General features: G+C 48.4%; 1 protein-coding gene across 1 annotated transcript in view; it reads right to left on the bottom strand.

Moving 5' to 3' along the window:
- Ntn4 (netrin 4) overlaps window positions 1-15,196 on the bottom strand; it is a 105,207-nt gene extending 90,011 nt beyond the window's left edge. The window contains exons 1-2 of the mRNA XM_052753133.1: window positions 14,671-15,196; window positions 10,625-11,154 (exon numbers count right to left, since the gene is read on the bottom strand). Of these exons, the coding sequence (XP_052609093.1) occupies window positions 10,625-11,154; window positions 14,671-14,725 (585 nt within the window). The 5' untranslated portion in view covers window positions 14,726-15,196. The remainder of the gene's footprint in view (window positions 1-10,624; window positions 11,155-14,670) is intronic.
- Between the last annotated feature and the right edge of the window lie 821 nt (window positions 15,197-16,017).

Here is a 16,017-nt window from a genome sequence, read left to right as displayed (position 1 = left end):
TTCCTCACTGCTCTCCATCATCTGTCTGATCTCACCTATCTTGACCGCTCTGGTTCAGCATCAGCTGCCTCACGCTTCTGAGAGCACCAGGCCCTTGCCTTTTCCTGCACAGGCCTGCGGCTCACAACTTTCTTTTGAAACGTTATTCTATAGTCTTCATGAGGCTTTTCCTGGGGGGCTCCGCCTAAGCATTCATCCTCTTTCTGCACATCTCTTCACTTTCCCTGCCCAGCAATTCTCCTTACCACTCATCCAAGTCTACAGGGATAAACAAACAAAACCCCAAAACTTTCTGAAAATTGAGTTTTTTCAACTATTTATAGGGAGAAAGAATGAACTATGAATATTTTGAAGGATCACTACTTAGTAAATGTGTAACATCCAGCACAGACAATAAACATTTCATAGTTACTTTCATATAATTCAGTTCCAGTTCAACAAATGTATCTTAGACATTAACTTCTTATAGGAATCTGTCCTGGCTAGGACTTTGGGGGCTGGTATCCACAGATTGAATACAATGATACAAAGAACAATGGCCCTCAATGAACAAACACAGTGCAAGTGGAAGAGATCGGAGGTATGTTCCAATAGGGAGAGAGTCCCCAAGCTCCCACACACCTCCCACCTCAGGTCAGAAGCAATCACTCCCACGTCATTAATATGAGTCACTTTCACAGGTTTATGGAGCTCCCAACACTTAATACCCTTAATCCCTCTTCTGGTTTTAAGGGTTCTCTATTTCTTGAAGCTGCCTCATAGGCTTGAATACACCTGACTCTCAGGTATCTACGTCTCATATGTTCTTCATCATTAAACCTCAATATTTCAATGACTCACTACAAAAAATTTGACATTTTGTAATCTGATTTCTCAAAGTTTCCAGAATATTTTGACTAAATATTGGCCAAGTTAAAGCGTCAGATAGAATAAGGACAAAACAAATAAATGCAAAACAGACTTTTTAAAAAAGCCAACCAGGGTGTTATTTTGTTGGGGGAAAAGTTTTCTCGGGTGACTGAGAGATGGCTCAGAGGTTAAGAGCACTGGCTGCTCTTCCAGAGGTCCTGAGTTCAATTCCCAGCACCCACCTGGTGGCTCACAACCATCTCTAGTGGGATCTGGTGCCCTCTTCTGGCATGCAGGCATGTATGCAGACAGAACATTGTATACATAATAAATAAATCTTTAAAAAAAAAGTGCTTGCACAAGCATGAAGACTTGTGTGTGGGTCCCCAGCTCCTGCACACAAGCTGCACGTGGTGCCAAGCTAGCGCGCTGGTGAGTGTGTGTAGAGTCAGGTGGGTCCCTGGAGCTGGCCAGCCAGTCGAGCTAAATTGGTGAGCTCCAGGTTAAGGGAGAGACTCTGCCTCACAAAAAGATGGAGCGTGATGGGGGAAGATGCCTGACATTAACCTCCGGCCTGCACACTTATGTGTGTATATCTGTACACACACAACACGCATGCATACTCTCTCTCCCCATCTCTCTGTCTCTCTATCTCTGTCTATCTGTCTCTGTCTCTCTCTGTTTCTCTCTGTCTCTGTCTCTCTCTCTGTCTCTGTCTCTCTCTCTCTGTGTCTCTCTCCTCAATCAACCAGGCATCTGGACATCTATGTTTGGCCCTCCTCCTTTTCTGTAGCTTCTTTAAATCATTTTAACCGACAACCCCTGTGTGAGTTTTGTTTAAACGAGAGGAACTTTTCTCTTTGAATAGGTGCCATTATACATTTTTCGTTACAATCCTTAAGGAAAGGAATACCTTAGCCTGTACATAATCACATTGCTGTATGTAGCTCTACACAGCATTATACAGTTATAGCTGAGGGTGAACTTCAAGGAGACAAACACACTAATACACTAGATAATTGACTGAGGAAAACTTCTGAGTAGTTACTAGTTAGGTGAAAGGGACTCCCCTCCGCTCAGAAATCAAACCAATCAAAAGGCATGCTCCATGACACTAGATCATACACTCCTTCCTACAGGACTTATTTTAAATCAGTGGTTCTCAACCTGTGGGGCACGGATCCCCTTGGGCTCTTCCACAGGGGTCGCCTAAGACCATCAGGAGACACAGATATTTACATTAAGATTCACAACAGTAGCAAAATTACAGTTATGAAGTAGGAACAAAAATAATGTTATGGTTGGGGGGTCACCACAGCATGAGGAGCTGTATTGAAGGGTCGCAGCAGTAGGAAGGTTGAGAACCACTGTTTTAAATCGTCTGCGGTAATGTTAAATCTTCACTTGTGGTAAGAATTTTTAGAGCATAAGAAAACAGTCGGTTCTTAACCCAGAGTATAGAATGCAACTCACTTCAAATCACCCATCAGTCTGGATGTTTTCTACAACCTCTAACAATCGCAGAGTCAGTCTGGTTTTACTTTTACCTTCTACGTGATGAAATCTTCTTTAACAGTTTGCTCTATGTATTTACTGGGGGGCGGGTCACAGGCCACAGCACATGTGTCGGGGGGGGGGGGGTCAGCCCAATTTCCATCAGCCACTTTCCCCGCTTCCACTCATGTGTCCTGAGGATCAGGCTTAGGTCATCAGGCTTGGTGCAAGTCTCCTTAGCTGCTCAGCCACCCTGACGGCCTTCTTCTCTACTCTGAAGTTATATGAGCACTTAATCATACCAATAATTTCAAGATAAGCTCATTACCCCATCTCTCATATTGGCCAGCTCATCGCTTCCTTGGCTCTGAGTTACTCCAACTCATCATTGTTACGTCTATGAAATGATCAATAGGGTTCTTCTCAATACAGACTCTTTCTACATAGCCCCCCCACCCCCCACCTCCTGCTATCTTGGAACTCACTATGTGGATTCAGCTGGCCTCAAACTCACAGAGATTCCTCCGCCTCTGCCTCCCTGGTGCCGAGATTAAAGGTATGCGCCGCCACCACGCTCAGTTTCAGTGGGGTTCTTGAAATAAAATAGGTTGCAGTATGCTTACAGAGTCCTTCCCATCAGAAGGCTACACGGATATTAGCTCACCATTCCGACTTATCACTGCTACTATTGATGAGACAGGCATGAGCAGATGTCAGTCACTGAGGAAAACAGCTAACTGAAAAGAGCATTGTTTAGAAAGCATTCCCACTCCTGTATTAGTTTGTTTTATCCTTTAAGTTTAAAAAAATCCCAAGCATAGTTTAACCCAGAAATGTAGATACATGTAAAAATTCAATCAGCTGACCTTTTTCTCCACTACAGACATTGATCACCAGCTATTAGAATCCGAACTTTTCAATATCCTAAGGAGACAACTAAATGCTTGGACCTTGAAGGGCATGCCATCTACACAACGTATTTGGGGATTAATCAGATACTGCCCCAGGTTACTAAACAATTCAGTTCATAAATGACCTCTCACCTGCAAAGAAGAGGAACCTGCATGGTCCCCGTGTCTTTCACACAGCTTGTCACAGGCACATTTCAGCTTCGTGTGTGTATTGGGAACAGAAGTCAGGAAGACAGGGTCCAGTGGGGTAGTTGGAGGAAAGCCATTCAAACTCTCCAGCCATCAAATTACACACGAGTGGTATTCTCATCCCCTGTCATCACCATCCCCCCCCACCCCACCCCCCGCCCCCCGGGTGGCATTAAAGTCCTTTTCAAATACTCTCATCGTATTGAAGTGGTTTTTTATTGATCAGCAAAAAATTGGATTTTGATCACTCTGTGTCATAATAATTAACATCCAATTTCATTTTACTCTTTTTTTTTTAGAAGTTGAAGGACACGTGACTCTGGGGCTTGGAGAAAGAGTCAGTGAACTGTTTGCTGTACAAGTGTGATAATCTGGATTCCGTCCCCAGAGCCCATGTAAAAGCTAGGAATCCCAGGGCTGGGGTGGGCGGAGGAGACAGGGGGATCCCTGGGGCTTTCGCCTAACCTGTGAGCTACTGGTTCCGTGAGAGAATCTTTCTCAAAACACAAGGTAGGAGTGATGGTGTAAGACAGACAATGTCTCCCTCTGGCCTTTGCACACATGTGCATACACACAAAAGTGCATATACATGCATAGTACAGACACACACACACACACACACACACACAGAGCGGACCCTAAGTTACAGATGTTGTTCACTCATGAGAACTTTCCAGAAACTCAGCCATTGTCCAGTCTATCAAACATAAATCGTTTCATAGTTTTTAAAAGTAGCACCCTCTTGTTGACATTCTCCGTGTCCTGTGTTGTTTTATTTTCTCCTTAGTATTTATCATACTCTGGTACCTGATGCGTTTTATTTATTCTCAATTCCCCAACCCCAACCCACCTACCCCTGCGTTAGCATCTAAGTTTTCATTAGGACAGGGAAATTCTGTCCAGTTCACTGACCCACCACTAGCATCTAGAGTGGGTCCTGACACACAGCAGCTCCAAAGTTACTTAGATGACTGGGCAGGTGGGCATTGGCACCCTTATTAATTGTCCCCCCCTGTCTTTGTCTTCTTTTACCCCCAACTTGGTTTCTCTGTGCCAACCGGAACTTCTGCCTCTCACCCCCTCTTACCCTCTTTTACCCCCTCTCACCCCCTCTCACTTTCAATTTAATAACATTTTTCTGCTCTTTCCCAGCTTATCACCCACCCCTCCATTCATCCCAACTATGTATTTATTGACTGCCGAGATGAGCCAAGCAATGTCCTACGTGCCGAGGAAACAGTCGTGAATGAGGTTCATAAAATCCCTACCCTTGTGAGCAGACATTGTCTATTCCAGGACCGCTTGGAGACCTTGCTCCTTTTGTGCTCTTGGCTTCCCTTACTGCTGCCTATGACTCTCCTCTCTTCTCTTTCAGTGTGATATATTCACTATGCTCTGGAGGGGGGGGGGGACTATGTGATCCAGTTGGTTGTGATCCAAATTTTGTGCAGAATGCTTTTAATAACCAGTTAATGGAGTGAGCAGAGAGAGAGAGAGAGAGAGAGAGAGAGAGAGAGAGAGAGAGAGAGAGAGAGAGAGAGATGGTGTCTGTCTCATCTACCGTTGCTGGAAGCCTGGAAGACTGGGGGATCCTGAATGATTCACTTTCCTACATTTTCTCTGCCCAGGGGTGATATGGGGGGTCTCTTTTCATCCTGCCAGAGCCTAATAGACTCACCATCTTCAGCTCCAAGCTGGTTGACCGAGAGTCTTGAAATCAAACCACCTGAGCCCCAGGCCTGTCTGTACCTTTCACGGGAGGCTTTGACAGCGCTTTACTCCATCCCAGAATTTCCCACCTAGGGTGCTATGGAGTCCTGGCTGACCGTCATTGGAGTGCTATTGAAAAGAGAGCCCATGGCCAAACAAATTGAACTGAATGCCGTGTTCCTTGTTCTCTCCTTGGTGCGCAAGGCATCAATAACATCTGTGTTTCCTGTTGTTTAACTTTGTTGAACCCAGCTGAGGTTGTTCGACTTCGCTCACCAAAATTTCAGGGGTGGTAAACTTAAACTCCACATTCGTATGTGGATAGTATTGGAGGTTGGGGCTTTGAGCAGTCACTGGGATTACGTTAGGGGGTGACGGGGTCAGTAGTTTTATAAGAATAGAGAGACCCCCAGCTAGCAAGTTGTTTTGTGGACACAGGTGATGCCCTTGACTTTGTTAGAATGCTGAGCAGACGCTGGTACCGTGACGTTGAACTTGGCAACCTCCAGAACTATAAACCAAATGCACATCTATTCCTGGACTGAGGCATTCTGTTATAGCGACAGAAAATCGATCATGACCCCAGTCCGTGTCTCCTGGACTAGCTTGACCATTGGCTCTGTCCATGTTGAGACGCCACTGACATCTCAGAAGATATTGTTTCTTTGGAGAAAGCCATTTGGAAAATTCTTCTTCCTCTTTATATCATCCAAATGAATAGCAGCAAATAAATGGCTTTGAGACAGTGAGGAAGAGGGGTGCCCAGCAGCTCTGGGGGTGTCTCAATATTAGAGGAAGAACATAATCTAGGGGGCAAACACTGAACTTCAGGTCAGAAGACCTGTGGCTTTATTCCTAACTGTCCCACAGCTTACAACAAGTTGTCGGGCAGACCATGCCACTTCTGGGTAATAGAGTCGTCCTCTGGGTAGGGGGTGTGCTTTAAAAAATAACCATCCTTTTAAACTACTGGCCACCTTCAGAAGTCTGTGTGGCAGGTTTAACTCCATGGTTTAAAAAGTAATCTTTTGGGGCTGAGTATGTGGCTCAATGTAGAGAGCTTGCCTAGCATGTTCAAGGCCCTGGGTTCAACCACCAGCATCTGTCTCCCACAAAGCAGCCTGGTTGGATTAATGCACCTATGTTTTTAAAGCCCTCTTTCAGAATGTGGTCCCTCCAGCTTTGTGGATGGAGACTCTTTAGATGTGCAGCTGTAAGGTCTCAAAGTTCAGATCCAGATTTCTGAATGAACCCTGGAAGCCAGCTTATGTCACGGGCACAGCTACACCTTCCTACTGAAGTTGTGGGCAAGTCGTATAAAATTCAGGAAGATAACAGATCTCTGAGCTTATTGGCAAGCAAGAAATGGAACTTGAGATGTCCTACTTGAAATCCGAGTTGCTGGCTTGTTTTTCTGAACACTGTGTTTCCAAAGATACAACCCGGTGATTTGCAGTGTTAGCTGCAAAATTCATGGGAGCTCAGCACAATTCATTCCGTCCAGCTTCTGTTCTGGAGGAGGGGTCAGTTCTCGACAGGCTCTAGGGGGCTTCCTTTGCCTCTGATCTTGAAGCAAGGCTCTCTTTTGCTCGCCAACTCAGCAGAGAAAGTTCAGGAGAGAAATTCAGCTCACTGTTGTAAATACTGCTCTAGAGGGTGCTAAGCTGAACTCATGTTTTCCCTCACCATTCAAACAGAAGTCTGCTCAAACAGCAGAGTTAACCGAAAACGTTTACAGTGTGGATTTATCATCATCATCATCATTATTATTATTATTATTATTTTGGTTTTTTGAGACAGGGTTTCTGTGTAGCTTTGCGCCTTTCCTGTAACTCGCTTTGGAGACCAGGCTGGCCTCGAACTCACAGAGATCCACCTGTCTCTGCCTCCTGAGTGCTGGGATTAAAGGCATGCACCACCACCGCGGGGCCACAACGTGGATTTAAAATGGTATCTGTCCCTTTAAATAACTGATAAAAATTGTAGTCTCTGCTTGGAATGTGATGTAAGCATTGGTGACAATAACGACTAGATATTGTGCATGACTGTGTGCGTGTGCACATTTGTGTTTAGGTGCACATGTACATGTGTGGATGTCAGCGGACAAGCTTAGGTGGCGTGCCTCGGGGGCCGTCTACCTTTTTCTTTTTTTAAAGACAGGGTCTCACTGACCCGAAGCTTACCAAGTAGGATGGGCTGCCTGGCCAGCAAGCCCTCAGAATCTGCCTATCTCTGCCTTCCCCGGGCAGGGATTATAAGTGTGTGGCACCATGGCCAGCTTTTTTATGTGGGTTCTGGGATGGAAAACAGGTCGCTGTCCTTGCGAGGCTAACCCTTGATAGACTGAGCTCTCCAGCAGTTTAGTTTGCGCTTACAGTACAACCTAGGTAAGTATTGCATTAGTCATCTCTGAGTAACTGTGGAACCACTGTGGCACCTGCTAGTAAGCAAGCCCCTGTCACCTGGTTGCTCACTGTTTTCGCTGCTTTACAAATACATGTGGCCCAGTAGCACTGAGGTGTAGAGAGCCGATATGAGCCTGTGGGCCAGTTCCGAAGCAGTTTGAGAGTTCAAACCATTCACTTGTTTTTAACACAAAGTGTTCTGCACGTAAGAAAACAAGGAGCCTATCTTATCTTTCTCTTTCCTGTCCTCGTATCTTTAAAAATGTCCATCATAACAGCGTATAAAGGGCTTACAATATTAAGCGAGCTTTAAGAATTATTAAGGAGAATGGGAAACAGTGGCAGACCATGACCTTCCTGGTTTCAATATAGCACTGTTCTTGAGGGCTTTGGGCGTGAACCCCTAGAAACAGGCACTCTGTGTCAGAGACTCAAGGGAAGAAGAAATTCCCATCCTAAACTTTGCATCAGGCGCCTGCAAGCAGATCCTCTACCAACCCAAAGCAGAACTGGTAGAGCTGAGAACAGTGCTTGACACACACCAGGAACTCAGTAAACGTTTGTTAAGTGCCACCATCTGGGAACCTTGTGAGTAGTTGTATGAATGATTGCTTCGAGCTGCTTATCTCAGGGCCTATAGCCTTGGGTCAGGTGCATTGGATGGATGCCCAACACCTAGCTCCCACTTTCTCAACCAGGGTGGTGTTGACATCTTGGGCTAGATAACTCTGTTGGAGAAGGAGTAGGAAATGCCGCCTGTACATTGTCCAGGACTTAGCTTTCTCCCTGGCCTTCCACTCAGTAGATCCCAATGATGTTCACCACTCCTCCCTCATAGGGCAAAAGTGTCTCCAGACATCAATAAATGTCCTGATGCCAGGGGATTCTGTAAAACAAACCCTGGCCACCGGTCACGTATCTAGTCTTTACCTTCATGTAGCTATCAGCATCAGAAAGATGATACTCTCACCCCCCACCCCCCTTCTCAATATTTTCCTGTTTTATTTTTTAATTATTTTATTTTATGTGTATGAGTGTTTTGCCTGCCTGTGTGTCTGTGTACCATGTGTGTGCCTGGTGCCCATGAAAGCCAGAAGAGGGCATTGTATCCCCTAATACCTGAGTGACAGACAGTTGTGAGCTGCCATGTGGGTGCTGGGACTTGAACTTGGGTCTGATAAAGCAGCTAGTGGTCTTAACCACTGAGCCACTCTCCAGCCTTCTTTGTTGTTTTTTTGAATCAGCATTTCTTTTTTTTTTTTAATTAACTGAGTGTAGTGCTACACACCTTTTAAAAAATTTATTTATTATTCTTTTATATACATTGGTATTTTGCTTGCATTTATGTCTGTGTGAGGGTGTCAGATCTTGGAGTTACAGACAGTTGTGAGCTGCCATGTGGGTGCTGGGAATTGAACTCAGGACCTCTGGAAGAGCAGCCAGGGCTCTTAACTGCTGAGCCATCTCTCCAGCCCCGGATCAGCATTTCTTGATCTAGTTGTTGAAAGCATCAGAGTCTCTTCATTTACTTTCAACTAGTTCTTTGTGTGTACTCTCAGACACCTAGGAAGAATTTCCCTGGGAGCCTCTAAGGAAGCTAAAAAGACATATTCCCCCCACAGGGAAAGGAATATGAAATTGGGGAAAATATATAGAAACTGGACCTGTAACTGGCAAGACTGATTTACAGAATGAACATGGCCTGACTTTGGGCCCAGGAAAGAGGACGGACCCGAGTCCCTAAGTGGAATTCATGTGTCTATGAGCCTCAAATCGTCCTTTGTGTTAAAAGGAACTGTCTTCCTTTGCTTGCTACACATTCTTGGCATCTTAACACCAAACCTCTAAGGGTGTGTGTGTGTGTGTGTGTGTGTGTGTGTGTGTGTGTACATGTATGAATTCGTGTACATGTGCGTGGAGCCAAACATTGAAAGCAAGCATCTCCTCTAGTATGACTTTTCTACCTTACTTGTATGTGTGTGGTGCATGTGTGTGCATGTGTAGTATGCATGTACATGTTTGTATACCTGCTCACAGAGAGCAGGGGCTGATGGTGGGCATCTTCCTCGATCACTTGTCTACCCTGTTTGTATGCATGTGTGTGAGGCATGCACAGTGTGTGTGTGTGTGTGTGTGTGTGTGTGTGTGTGTGTGTGTGTGTGTGTATGCATGCAGAGCTAGAGGATGACATCAAGTATCGTTCACTAAGATTCTCAACCTTATCTTTTGAGATAGCACCTCTCACTGAACCCAGAGCTTGCCAATTGGCTAGATTCGCCAGTGGGCCTGCAGGCTTTTTACAGAGGTGGGCCCATCATGCTTTTTACAGAGGTGTGGAGGCTCCGAACTCAGATCCTCATGCCTGTATCTCAGGCACTTTACCAACTGCGCCACCCCCCTCCCCCACCAGGCTCTCCACCTCTCTTTTTGAGACAGGGTTTCCAACTGAACCTATGGCTCACTGATTTGGCCACAGTGACTGGCCAACAAGCCCGTGCATCCTCCTGTCTCCACCTCCCCAGCGCTGAGTGGCAAGCCTGCATCCTGAACCCAGCTCTTTCGTGGGGGTTCTGAACTAAGGACATCATGCTTGCAAGGGGAGCTCTTCACCAGCCGATCTCTTCGTGGTCTTTTGAGGGACATATCCCCGCCCCACCTTGGCTTTGTTTTTATTTACTACCCATTTACGTTTCGAATACCAGGAAAATGCCACCATGTGCTTCCCAAGCAGGCTTTCTCCGCAATGCAGTAAACATCTCTGCTAGCCAGAGGGACCAGCAGCCTTTAAACATCCTGAGCAGAGGGATGGCGCAAATGAAAAAAAAAAAAAAAAAAAAAAAACAGAATCTTAGAATCCTGACTGAAATCCAGCCAGTGGGCAATCTGCTGGAGAACAGCTACACATCCATGTCCAAGGGTGAGAAATAATTTATGACAAAGCTCACCAAACATTCTAATTTCATTCATGTTGCTACAAGTATAGTTTCATGCTTTTAAAAAATGTGGGCTGGTAGCATTTTTCTACCTCTCTTCCCTTACGGTGTAGAATTAAACAGGTGCCCTTACCTCTCCTCCGGTGCATGGAAAAGCATTTGAGTATCTAGACGTGCAAATAGCTCCCTTCTTGACAACATCATCCTCCAGACCGAAAGTAGCTGAGCAGTTTGTTGCAAAGTACTTGTAAGGCTTCCACGTCTTGCCAAAGTCCTGGGACCGGTCCAGCACCATGGCCGCGGGCCTGGGGGACTTGAACACCATAATTAGGTGAGTAAAGTAGAATTCTGCTTCCAGGTCTAACTGGATCTTTTCTCTGTGCACATCCTCTGCGGACTGCCACCAGGTCCGGGGAAACCTGAAGGATGAGTCTGCCATGGCAGAGGGCAGGTGGGCCAGGTGAGAGTGGGCCGCGTTACACTTGTCACACTTGGGCTGCCGGCACGTGAGATCGGCGTTCTCGCTGTAGAAGCAGAACAGTTCAGTGGCGTTCTGACCACAGGTGCTGTCTGCCCGGAGTTTTCGTCCCAAAGCCAAGTTTCCCATGCGAGGGTTGCAGGCCTTCTCACAGCGGGAATTAGCTCCAGCTACGCCACTCAGTCCTGAGGAGGAGAGAGCGTATGTCATTCAAGACAAACCCATTGGAAATAGGAAGGATCTGCTGATTTATCTACAACAGTCAAGATATCCTCCGAAGACCTTGGACCTTTCTGTGTGAGAAGAAGCTACCAAACTGGACCACGAGCACTATTGGATACTCACAGTGGTTCGTGTATACAAGTATGTGTGTGCTTGAGAGATAGATGATAGTGTGTTCATGTGTTCAATTGGATGTGTGTACAAGTGAGTGTGCACATGTGGAGGCCAGAATACCTTGGGTATTGTTCCTAAGGTATCTTGTTGCTTTTAGATTTATCATGTCGTGTGTGTGTGTGTGTGTGTGTGTGTGTGTGTGTGTGTGTGTGTGTGCACCACGTGCACACAGATGCCTGAAGAAGCCAGAAGAGGGTACTTCATCCCCTGGAACTGGAGTTGCAGATAGTCATGAGTCCTAGTGTTCGGTGCTAGGAACAGAACCCAGGTCCTCTGCAAAAGCAGCAAGTGCTCTTAGTCACTAGGCCGTCTCTCCAGCCCTTCACCTTGTGTTTTTGAGACAGTGTTTCCCACTGGCCTGGAACTTGCCAAGTAGGCTCTAGACTAGCTAGGGCGTGAGACCTGCAGATCTACTGGTCTCGGGCTCTCCAGTGTTGGCCTGTAAGTGTACTATCACACCTCACTTTTGATGAGCTTGCTAAGGATCGAACTCCGTGTCTCATGCTTGTCTGACAAGCATTTTAGCAACTGAGCTTAGCCACCCCCCCATCTCCTTCATTTTCTTTATATTGTTTTTTAACCAGTAAAGGGGTAATTCTCTAGGAAAATCAACACAAGATATTTCATAAATACACAACGGGAATGGGACCTCATTTCAGGTGGCAAAGCTAGAAACCACTGGATCTCAAATGTGTGATATCCATGTCTAATATTGACTAAATATAACTATAAAAAAAAAACAGCCGGGCGGTGGTGGCGCACGCCTTTAATCCCAGCACTTGGGAGGCAGAGCCAGGTGGATCTCGGTGAGTTCAAGGCCAGCCTGGGCTACCGAGTGAGTTCCAGGAAAGGTGCAAAGCTACACAGAGAAACCCTGTCTCGAAAAACCAAAAAAAAAAAAAAAAAAAAAAAACCCTCCAAACAACCACATGACAGGAAAGGTTATTGTCCTTGCTCTCTGCTTCTTTTTTTTTTTTTTTTTTTTTTTTTTTTTTTTTTTTTTGGTTTTTTTCGAGACAGGGTTTCTCTGTGTAGCTTTGCGCCTTTCCTGGAACTCGCTTTGGAGACCAGGCTGGCCTCGAACTCACAGAGATCCGCCTGGCTCTGCCTCCCGAGTATTGGGATTAAAGGCGTGCGCCACCACCGCCCGGCAGCTCTCTGCTTCTTAAATATTTCTACCTATGGCAGGTTTGTGTAGTACTTCCCTATTAGCTTAGCTGGAGAATGATGGCAGTCTGCCACACCACACCTCTAACAACTGTCATGAACTAAACCTCGTCTTAAAGAGACTGACTCTCCCCCGCAAAGTTCCCACCCACCTTAATGTTTCAGGAGTACTTAGAATGGTAAACAGTACCCACTGATTCACATTCTGGCTACGTGTCCTAATCCTTTAATTTGGGTTTGTCATTTTAATTACGAATACCGTAAGCAAAAAAATTGTCCATTTAAGAAAAATTAAAATGCAGAGGGAAAGAAGGAAAAGGTAACCAAACCCCAAATTCTGGCTAATTGGATGTTTCTGGTGAAGAGACAGACCTCTGAGTTGTTATCTCAGGGGCATTGGATCGAGCCAAATGACAGCTTTGGCTGGAGAGGAGAGATTTCACACCGTGGCAATCACCACCTCACACAGGCTTGCAACCAAAATAAGGGGTTTCCTCCGGCATTATTTTTTAAGTGTCAAATGAAAATGTGCACCATGCCCAGACTCTGTTTGCCATTGTTCTGATTAGCGGGCGCACCAGCAGCTGCCTGTGGCCAGAAACACACAAAACACAGTGTGCTATGACTCACCTGTGAAGCATTCCAGGGAAAAAGCGCATACTGCCTGTACAAGTACCTTTGACTTGCAACACTGGCCTTGTGATGCTTATTTACAACCTCCTGATGCCTCCCATGTTTTTTTGTTTGCTTGTTTGTTTGTTTTTTGTTTTTGTCATAACATGGTTTGAAAGGGGGGAAGTTTACGAAAAGTTCACTTCGGGGTTGTGGGAGCGTGGGTGTGTAATGCACCATCAAAGAATGTGAGCAGGAAGGATTCAAGAGAGATCTTTAACAGTGAGACGTTTGACACAGTCTTGGGGGAAATAATGGAGAAACGTTTCCACACCCTAATAATTGGACAATAAGTAGTCATCAGTGAGCAAGAACAGCGGCGACCCCTGAAGAACTGACTGTGGGCGGGGTGGGTTGGGGGGGTACACCTGATGGAGGATGCAGACTCTCAAGCCAGCAGCTCTGAGGAGAGGCTGGAAGCCGCCCAACCAAAGAGATGCCTGCCACAAGGCTCTGAATCTTCCAGTCGGTTCCTCTAACCCACACTCCGGTTTCTGGAGCAAGTCACGTCCATCTGAGGGAGGCTGAAATCAGGGTGCCTCGCAGTCTTTACCCTGTACCCCACTGTGCTGTACTTAGCCCAACTGAGAGCCAGGTGGCCTGCGAGAAGGGAGGCAGAGAAGCCGAGAGGGGCTCGGGGATTCAAAACCAGCGAGCCTGGAGCCCGGTGGCCTTAGAGCAGCAGTCCAAGAGAGCCAGGACCGGAGTGGGAGGGAGGGGGCATCTGACGGTTGCCAGTAGTCCAGTTACTGAGCCAAGGAGCAGACCCGCCTCCGACCTCCTGCAGAGCCTCGGCCAGGGTACCGATTCCCCAGGGGCGGTCAGCCAGCTCGGGGCAATCACCACCTGAGTGATCACCCCCCATGGTCCCCAGCTCCGAGTTCTACTGCGTTGCAGCCACCGGCCCCGGGAAGAGGGCGCTCACCCTCACCCCAGGTGGCCCTACCTGCTTCCCAAGTACACAGAATGAGATCCGGGAAGGTGGCGATCGCTCTCAAGGAGAGAGCGGTCTCGGCCCACGCACGCCCAGGGTCTCTGGGCCACCCCTCCTCGTCACTCCTCAGGCCATGGAGAGCCCGGGGATGGCGAGCTGGGTCCTTTGTTCCCCTCACCAAGTGCAAAGGCAGTTTTTTTTTTTTTGTTTTGTTTTTCCCCTTTCCCCCAAGCCAAACCCAGAAAGAAACACTGATCTCTCTATCTCCTGCAGGGCGTACCCAGGATATCTGGTTATTCAAGGACATGTGTTGCAGTTGCAGGGGAAAAAAAAAAAAAAAAAAATCAAGTGTTTGAAAGTGCGGAGTCGCGGGCAAAGGAGACGGAACATGGCCACTCGCTTCATCCTCCGAGCTCAGGGCTCCCTGTCCGGGGTCCCCTACATCCCCCAGTCCCCGAGCTTGGGGGGTGGGGTGGGGTGGGGAGCAGGAGCAAGGGAAGAGGGGTGGGGGCCCGGCCGCGTCACCACCCACCTGCGGCCACCGCCGAGCAGCCCCAGAGCAGCAGCAGCCGTGCGCAGCTCCCCATGGCCGGGCAGCGGCGGGAGCGGGTGGGATGAAGCGGCAGCGGTCCTCGGGAGCACCCGGGGCTCTGTGGTCCTTCCTCCTCCCGGGGCGCCAGGCTCGCTTCAGTGGGCACGGTGGGTGCGGAGCCGCGGGCCGGGGCCGCGCCGGGCGGCGGGGTGACCGTCGCGCACCGGCCTGGCGGGGCCCGGGCAGCTCAGGAGCGGCGGGAGCCCCGGGACCATAGCCGGCCTGGCCGCTGCCCGCAGAGCGGCCCTGAGGGCGGGTGAGCCGCTCGCCCGGGGCTCGGCGGCCGCAGCCGACGCTGAACTTTGCGAGACCTTTCACTTCCCGGCCGCCGCCGCCGCCTCCCGGCCGTCCTCCTCCGCTTTTCCCACCTCCTGTGGCCGCCGCGGCTCGGTCCCGTCCTTCTCCATGGGCAGTTCCATGGGATGCATTTTTATTGCACCGACACCGCGGCGCTCCGGTGCCAGCCCTCCTCCTCCCCTCGCACCTCCACCCCTTCCTCCCGCCCGCCCCCCGCGCTTGACAGCCCGGGCGGTTGCAGGCGAGCGGTCCGGTCGTCGTCACCGCCGCCCGGGGAGGGGGTCCCTGCCGCCCCCGCCGCGCGCATCTCCCCGCCTGACCTCGCGGGTGCCCTCCAGCACCCACGGGCCTCTCCTGGGAAGCAGTCTCCCACCTTCTCCAGGAACATTCCTGAGAGCAGTTGACTCCCTCCCCGATCAGGTCAGGGCATGCCAAGGGGCTTAAAAACCCGCGAAACAGGCGAGCTACTGCTTTCCAAAATCATCCAGAAAAAAAAAAAAAAAAAAAAAAAAGCCTTCACCCCCCCCCCCTCCACTCCACGGCACCCTTTCTCTGGGAGCCCCCATGGTCTGGGTTCGGAACCCCCCAATTCAGCCTGGGGTACGGGCACTGAGCGTGCGCCAAGTGCCAAGTGCCGCCTTTTGGGGGGGGGGGTGCAGCCCAGCCAACAGCCGCAGCCTACAGGAGCCGAGGGTGTACCCGTTTTGGTGTAAAGGGTGATCTTTCTCACCAAACTCAAGGGTCTGAAAGACCAGAATCCCTGATCAGGGAATGGGCTGTTTAAGGACATCCCGGTCTAGGGCAGGGATGTAACAAAGAGGACGCCTGGGTCCTCCTCGGTGTATTCACGCATTTTCCAGAGTATGGTGTGCAGGGGAACAATAATGTTATGAAATATCTGACGGGGAGCAATTTAGCAGCAACCACAAAGCAGCTAATTGTAGCTCAGGGCTGGTGTTTATGGAAGGAGATTAAATAGCACTTCAGCCT

Source organism: Peromyscus californicus, unplaced genomic scaffold, assembly GCF_007827085.1.
Source record: "Peromyscus californicus insignis strain IS unplaced genomic scaffold, ASM782708v3 Scaffold_24__1_contigs__length_46423439, whole genome shotgun sequence".
Lineage (NCBI taxonomy): Eukaryota > Metazoa > Chordata > Mammalia > Rodentia > Cricetidae > Peromyscus > Peromyscus californicus.
This window is presented reverse-complemented; position numbering and strand designations above follow the sequence as displayed.